Source organism: Rissa tridactyla, chromosome 7 (genome assembly GCF_028500815.1).
Source record: "Rissa tridactyla isolate bRisTri1 chromosome 7, bRisTri1.patW.cur.20221130, whole genome shotgun sequence".
Lineage (NCBI taxonomy): Eukaryota > Metazoa > Chordata > Aves > Charadriiformes > Laridae > Rissa > Rissa tridactyla.
This window is the reverse complement of record NC_071472.1, coordinates 26,225,222-26,233,208: the sequence shown is the minus strand read 5'-3', so window position 1 is coordinate 26,233,208 and position 7,987 is coordinate 26,225,222. Positions and strand designations below refer to the sequence as shown.

At 59.7% G+C, this 7,987-nt stretch overlaps 1 protein-coding gene across 1 annotated transcript; it reads right to left on the bottom strand.

Annotated features, from left to right (window-relative positions):
* Window positions 1–5,303: 5,303 nt before the first annotated feature.
* Window positions 5,304–7,471, bottom strand: SP9 (Sp9 transcription factor). Its single transcript, XM_054209433.1, has 2 exons — window positions 7,451–7,471; window positions 5,304–6,659 (listed from the first exon to the last, which is right to left on the bottom strand). Exons 1-2 carry the CDS (start codon window positions 7,469–7,471, stop codon window positions 5,304–5,306), a joined length of 1,377 nt encoding a protein of 458 aa, XP_054065408.1.
* Window positions 7,472–7,987: the final 516 nt, after the last annotated feature.

Sequence of the window (7,987 nt, the reverse complement as noted above, 5' to 3'; positions counted from 1 at the left end):
CGCCGGTAACGGGGACCGGCCCTTCGCCACCGACGGGGCGGCTGTGGAAGGGCTGGGCCCCCTCGGCCGCGGGCGGTGGGCTCGGACCCCGGTCAGGAGGCGAAGGGAGCGCGTCGCCCGGCCGTGTTTCCGCGGCTCTGCCCGCACAGGCGGCGGGACCTGGCCCGGGGCCCGGCCCTCGGCGCGGCGGCAGGGCAGAGCGCGGCGGGGCCCTGTAGGAGGTGCTGTCGGTTCACAGATGACGGTAAGAGCGGCTCTTTTTTTTTTTTTAACTATTTTTTTAATATTTTTTTTTCCCTCAAAAGACGCGGAATAGGGTTAACCCTCTGCCGGGGCCGGCGGTGGCGTGAGGCGGCTCCCTCAGCCCGGCGGGGAGGGACGGGGCCCGGCAGCGCGGCCCCCTGAGGGGACGGTGCGGGAGAAGCCGGGGCCGGCGGCTCTACCGGGCGGCTCTACCGGCCGCTCTCCGGCGGGCTGGGTCGGGGTCCCGGCCCCGCGCTGAGGACCCAGGGATGGGCGAGCTCCCGGCTCCCGGCCCCGTCGGGCGGCCCTCGGGGCTTCACCTGGCGGTGGGCGGCGGAGAGGCCCCGTCCGCCGGTGAGGGGGGCGGTCCCGGGACGCTCTGTAGCTCTGCCGCCCCCCCCCCTCGCCTCCGAACCCATCGTTTAATGCCGAAATAATGACTGTTCCGAAAGTAAATAAACAGGTGACTTCCAGATCGGGTTCCTGCTTGGATCGTTACAATAAATATCCCTGAAGGAAGCTCTCTATTTATGTTGTCATTGATTAATTCTCGCTACCTCATTTGATTTCGATTTAGAACGATTTGATTCTAATTTAATTAGCATGTAATTTGGATGTACATAATTACTGTAATTATGACATTCAGGTAAGGCAGCTTTAGGCTGAAAGGCAATTTCAAATTTTCTAGCAAACCTACTTTGTACTAGGGAACGGACAAGGACTTCGCGCCCTGCCATCCAAGTAGCAATTAGCACGTCTGGGAAATAGGCACTGCCGCGGGTTTGTGTTAAAACAGCGGCGCGAAGGCGGCGGCGGCGGCGGGGCCGCGCCCGGTGCCCGCCCGGCCGCAGGTGCGGGGCCGGCCCGACGAGCCGGGCGGGGAGCGGTGACACCCCCCTCCCCCCGGCGGGGGGGCCGCCGCTCACCCTTAAGGGCCCATCCGCCTCCCTCCGGTGGCGACCCCGCAGGAGCTGCAGCGGCGAGCCGGGCCACCCCGCCGGCCACCCGCCATCTCCCCGCAGGTGGGTGCGCGCCGCCGCGGGTCCGTCCCGCCCCTCCCGCACCACTTCACCCCCGCCCGCTCCCGGGGGCCCGCACCCGCCGCTCCCGTCGTCCCCCACCCGCTCCGCGCAACGTCCAACCGCCGCCGGGCTCCGTCCGCTGCCCCGACCGCGCAGCGCCGCCGCCCCCGCGGAGGGCTCCAGGCGCTCCCGCCGCACACCCCCCCAAAAAACCGCCGCCGGGGCGCGGGGGGCAGCACGAACCGCTAGGTGGCGCCCCAGAGCCGCGCGCGGGCCGGGCGCCCCAGCAAACCCCGGCTTTCGGGGGTTTGGGGGTTGTTTGGGTTTTTGTTTGGTTGGTTTTTTTTTCCCCCTCTTTTTTAAATGCGCTAATAATGTTATTCCTCGAGGGAATTCGTAGCTAAATTATTCCCGCTTAAAACGCACGCTCCCCGCGCCGGTTCCCCGAAGGGGCGGGCTGGGCGTCCGGTCCCCTCCGTCCGCGCTTGGGAAGGGTGGGAGAGGGTCTCGGCGAACGGCAGATAACGGCTGCAAATAAATTACAGCTCCCGCAGGCAGATAAAGTTTCCGTTTGAATTGAAAGACGCAATTAAGAAACTGTCCGGGCGCGGGATCGGATGTTTATATATTACCTCATTAGAACAAAAACATTAATATTACCTTTTAAGTGTAAAAGGAGCCGTTTGGGCTGTAATTCGCAGCGGGAGGCAGGGGACACGCTTCCCCCGGGCCGGGAACCCAGAGATCGAGTGACATTTACTAAATAATTTCTCCTGGTATTTTACCTTTTCCCGTCGGTCCGTGCTCGCTGTCGTCGGCTGGTTTTTAGCCACCTTTTAACGGGGCTCGAGGAGTCGGTGTGAAGGTGCCGTCCGCGGGGTGTGGGAATGGGAAGGAATTACTGGAGCGGGATGTAAATGGGCGCCGGGCTCAGCTCACGGGGTTGCCCGGGGCGAGCGGGGCCAGTGCGGCGGAGAGCCCGGCTCTCCCCTCCGCCTCCCTCCCCGCCGGAGCCCGGGACGCTTTCCCGGTGCTTTCCTGCTCTCGGGTGAGCATTTCCCCCTTCGAGACGTGCTGCTGAACTAGGGATTCAAAAAGTGAAATCAGATTTATTTTTTTTTTTCTGTTCTCGCACCGTCTCGTTCTGTAGTTTTTCTTTGTGTAAAAGTTCCCCAGACCATATAATTATTGCCAACATGTACGAAAGAATGGTGTCATTTATTTTTTAAAAGGTGACATGCTTTCTATTTTCCCGGTTAAACGAACCGGCTCCGCGGCCCAGAGCTGCTCCCTTCTTCGTTTCTGGGGAGTCTGTAAGTGATGGACGTTTTCTGACCCGAAGGGGCAAAGGCAATGCAAAGAGGTCCTTGATCATTGAGCTGAGAATTGTAACCCCGGCCCGGCAGAAACTGGACCTGGATGGTTTCCTTTGATGTGTTTTATTATAAATCGAAAACAAAGCTGACTTCTGCCCAACACCCCGCGCGGGTGCATTCCTCCGCTGCCCGACACCGCCCGGCAGCGAGGGGAGCCGTGTCCCGCCGCCCCACCAGCCAGACCCATGTTTATTTTACCTCTGCCCGAGCACGTCCGTGTCCCTCCCCCCTCGCCCGCTCCCCCTGTGTCCGCCCTCCCCTCCTCTCCCCTCCCCTGCCCGCCGGGAAACCTGCCGGCACCCAGGCGGGGGCGGGAGAAAAGGGACCTTTGCCGGGATGCTTTGGGGCAGAAAAATTCCCGAGCGGCTCTCGGGGAGGGTCCCGCCGCCGGGAGCCGGAGGCGAGGTGCATCTCCCGGCAGGTTTCCTTCCTTTCCCCCCCGCTCCCTCCGCCGAACGGCCCCGCCGGGCTCCCGGGGCAGGGACAGAGGCGGCGTCGGCGCTGCCCGGTGGCTTTTGTGCGAGAGCGGCGCGGAGGAGGTGGGACGCGGTTATTAGTATTCACGGCAGATGTATTTTCTTTAACGCAACGTCTTTATTCCAGTTGGTGGCCGACGGCAGAATCCGTTTCCCAATATTATTTGCATTCCCTGTTTTATGGAGGATTAAAATATTTGTATGCCTCCAATCTGTATCGGGCAGACTAAATTAACTTCTTTTTTTTTTCCCCTCTCCCCCCCCCTTTTTTTTTAATAACACAATTATCTCATTTAACAATTTGCCTTTAAAAAAATACTGTGGCTGTTAGGTTGGTGGTCAGGAGACAAAGGGAGTGAAAATAATTTTCATTTCAATAATTGCCTTCTGGTCAATTTAACTGTGCCTTATTTTGAAAGAGCCTGTCTAAATGAGATTCCTGTCCCAAATGTGTTCCCAGGCCTTAGCCCAGCCTTTAATTATTCCTGAGGTTTTTTTCTTCAGAATAAGACGCTGCACTGAGTAATCACAAAGAAGTCAGAGAGCATCCTTGAACCTTTTCAATAGCAGAGCCACTGATATTCAAATAACATGCAAGGACCATTTGACTGCATGGGGACATAAGCATTTCCAATTCACTATTTGCATAGATCAACTGTCTTTGAAAAGGAAAGGAGCAGTTGTCTTCCATAACATTAAAAAGCCTAGTTATCAAATCAAGTGCTTAGTTTGGGGCTTTTAAAACGTTTACATTTTATCTCAGGTTGCCCTTTACCGTTTGACATGCAAATTTGGTGCAGTTAATTTGGACAATTAAAAGGATCTTCAAGGGAGCTTTGTCACCGAGAATATTCGGAGTTTTCCCCGTGGACCAGCTGAGATAAAGTTGGCCAGAACAAATGATGTCTAGGAGATTAATTAGATATTTGATAAGACATGAATCCCTAATAAGGGAATACAAGGCACAGGGGGCTGCTGTGTGCTCTAAGTCAAAATTAATAACATTTAACAAGATTTTCATTTAGGCATGAAATGTCTTTTCCGGAGTATTGACTCTAGCGATTTATTCCCCCGAGATCACCTCCCAACCCAGGCAGCCTTGTGGCGCTAAAGGCTTTTTAAATTAAATAAATAGTTCCTCAGCACAGTTCGGTTTCACTCAATTTTGGGACCAGTTTCACCGAAGGCGCTTAGGGCTCGGCGTGGTTCCCGACTGGGTGTAGCGGGGCTCGGACTCAGTTTAAATTTGGGGGTTTTTTGTGTTTTTTTTTTTTAATTAAAAAAAAAAAAAAAAAAAACCAAAACTGAGGAGGTTTGAAAAGAGCGACCGACTCCTTCCCCTCCCGGATTTTTAATCACAGTCACTGGGGTGCGAGGGATCCCGCTAAAATCCTGACCCCTGCGAGGGCTGGGCGGGGGGGAAGGAGGGGGCACGAAGAAGAACAAACCCGTGAGTATATTGTTCAGAGTCCTTTAATAATACCAAAATGAAAATATGTCAAGGTTGGTTGTTTGTTGCTTTTTTTTTTTTCCATACAGATAAACGCATTTAACTTCTTTAAGAGACCTTAACTTACGTGTGTTTGAGTGAAATGTTAACTCAACATTTTAAATATCTTTTACATATATACTGACTTCCACAAAGTGCATCAGAAATTTAAAATAATAATAATAATTAAAAAAGAACGAAAACCCCAAAAGCTCCCTGAATTTCAGGAATTCACCAATAAAAAAAAAATTAAAAAGAAATCCCCAAACCCCCTATCAGATCAACATTTACAAGAAAAATAAGCGAACACGATCTGGTTTTCTTTTTTTTTTTTTCCTCTCGGATTTTTTTTTTTTTTTGAACCCTATTTATACAGATGTTTATGAGATACAGAGGAACCGTCTCGGACTTGCAGTTGGGATTTCTCACCTTACGCCTCTCTTAGGATGCTTTCCTTCCAACAGAAAGAGAAGAGGGAAAAAAAGGAAACGGAAGCAAAGTGTCACTCGGTACCTACTGACCGGACGGGACGGGGCGGTCGCGCCCCTCCGGCCCTGCCACCCGCCGGCCCGGCCGCCCTCCGCGACGGGGCGGCCCGCGTCCCTCCGGCCGGTGCGGGGCAGGGTCCGGGCGGCTGCCGGGGCTCACCGGCGGGGCGGGGGGACGGGACGGGACCGGGCGGCTGCCGGGGCTGCCCCTAGGAGTCTCCGGGCCCAGCGGTAGGTTCCTTGCCCGGTCCGCGGGCGGCGGCGCCCACCCCTTCGTGCAGGATGAGGTCGGGGGACTCGGAGCGCGGCGTCTCCAGGTTGCTGGCGTCCGTGTCGCTGTCGCTGCCCTTTTTGCCCCCGCCGCCCCCGTTGTGCGTTTTGATGTGTTTGCTCAGGTGGTCGCTGCGCATGAAGCGCTTGTTGCAGACGGGGCAGGCGAAGCGCTTCTCGCCCGTGTGAGTCCGCAGGTGCCGCTGCAGCTCGTCGGAGCGGGTGAAGCGCTTCCCGCAGAAGAGCCAGTTGCAGACGAAGGGCCGCTCGCCCGTGTGCCAGCGCAGGTGCGCCTTCAGGTGCGAGGTCTTGCCGTACACCTTGCCGCAGCCGGGGATGTGGCAGCTGTGCAGCCCCTTGCGCCGCAGGCTGGCCCCCGCCGGCCCCAGCCGCTCGGCCTCCTGGCAGTTGGGGCAGTCGCAGGTGGCCCGGCCCGAGTAGCGGCGGGCGGAGCGGGCCGAGCCCCCCCCGGCGGCGGCGGCGGCGGCGCCCGAGATCATGGCGCTGGCCGCCGCCACCGCCGCGCTGGAGTCCGTGTAGGAGGGCAGGACGGGCTTGAAGCCCTCCTGGGTGAGGAGGTGCTGGCTGGTGGAGAGCAGGTGGGAGGCGGCCGTGGAGCCCAGGCCGGTGGAGCTGAAGGCGGAGTGGGTGAGGGAGCTGAAGTCGGGGTTGTAGGTGCCCAGCTGGGAGTGGAGCGAGGCCTGGGGGGCGCCCGAGTGCAGCGAGCTCTGCAGCCCCCCCGCCGGGTTCTGCACCTCCAGCCAGGAGCCCGGGTTGGTGTGCACGTCCCACCAGGAGGAGGCCGCCCCGTTGGCCACCTCGCCCGCCGAGAGCGTGGAGTGGAAGCCGGACTTGTACCAGGACTCGTAGGGGTGCGCCATGCCCACCCGCGGGTAGAGGCTCTCGGCCGCCGAGCTGTGCACTTTAGAGATGAAGGCCGACTGCCCGCCGGGCTCCTGCGGGGACACGCCCGCCGCCGCCGCCGAGTTGGAGAAGAGCCCGCCGTAGTCGCTGCTGAAGGCCGAGGAGGTGGGCGAGGTGGAGGCCAGGCAGAAGGCGCTGTTGGCCGTGCCCGTGCCGCTGGCCAGTCCGCTGGAGCCCCTGCTCGTGGCCACCGTGAAGCCCGAGAGGCTGGAGCCCAGATTGCAGCTGGAGGTGGAGCGTTTCCAGGGGTGGAAGCCCCCTTTGGCGAAGGCGCTGGATTCGGGCAGGGTGGTGAGGGGGCTGGTGTTGCCGATCTTGTTGCAGGTGGCGGCCAGCATGGCCAGGGGAGTCGTTCCAAATCTCGGCTCTTCCTGCGGGAGAGACAAAGCCGGCCCGTCAGCCTCTCACCCCTCTCGCCTCGCCGGGCTCCCGCGGGGACGCGAGTGGAACCGCGGCGCGACGAGCGGCACCGCGGAAAAGTTTTCCCCCCTCTTATTTTGGGGGAAGGTTCCAGCCCTGCCCCGCTCGGCACAACTCGTTTTCCGCCGAGGACCGTTCCCGGCGCCCGGGGGATTTACATCGGAACCGGATCCCGGCGGGGACGAGGGACACGCGTGTTCCGACAGGACGGCTCGGGACGCCTCCGCGCAGCGCCTCGCTGCTCCAGCCTACCGGCGTTAAACCAAAAAAAAAAAAAAGAAGAAAAGAAAGAAAGAAAAAAAGAGAAAATAAAAATCCCCTGGGAACGAAACGCGGCGTCTCCTGGAGCTACCGTACCGGAGCGACGGCAAAACGAGATGGCAGGAAGGCGAGCGGGGTGCGGAGCCTCCCGACAGGCGCCGCTGGCAGAGTAATAGAGCAAAAATCTGGGGAAATTTACCGTAGCACCTCGAGTTACGAAAAAAATAAGTTCAAAAAAGAGAAAAGAGCGCAAGCGGCCCGACTTCTCTCCGGCCGGGCGAGTTTTCAGACTCAACTCTTTGCGAACGACCCGACGGGCACCCGCAGCGCAATCCCCCGAGGCGGGCCGGCGTTACCTCCGTCCCGCGGGCCAGCGCGGTGTGCGGGAGGGGCAACCTCGACGCGGCGACAGCAACGGTTTAATTTTTTTTCCCCAGAGGGCAGCGAAGCCGCCGCCGGGAATCGCACGGTGCCGACTTACCCCGAGGATCGACGTAGCCATAGCACGTCCCTGGGCTGGTCGGTGGGGGGAAGGGGGAGGGGGGGGACACACACACCGGGTCTCGGCGTGGGCCCCGCGCTGCCCGGCGGCACCGAGGACACTCCGGCTCGGCGGGGCTAAACTCTGCCTAAGTGCGGGCAGCGCCCGCTTTGAAGTACCGCTGGCGGCGGCGGCGGGCCAATGAGGGCGCGGGCGGCGCGGGACGGAACGGGCCGCCAGCCAATCACAGGGCCGCTCGCGCGGAGGTTGCCGGCGGCGGGGGCGCGTGCCAGCCCGCCAGCCGGGCGCGCGCGCGGGGGGGGGACGACGACACGGACACACACACATATACAGAAGAAAACTCATCGCGGCGTTGGCGCCGCGGTTAACGAGCGTGTGAGTCTCCACCGGGGGTGTCACTGCCCACCCCGGGCACCGCCAGAGCTGTCGAGGGCGGGAGTCGGGCGCGGGGGTCGGTGTCGTGCCCCGCCCGCCGCCGCAGACCCCGCTGGCCTCTGGGCCACCTGCGGTCCTCGC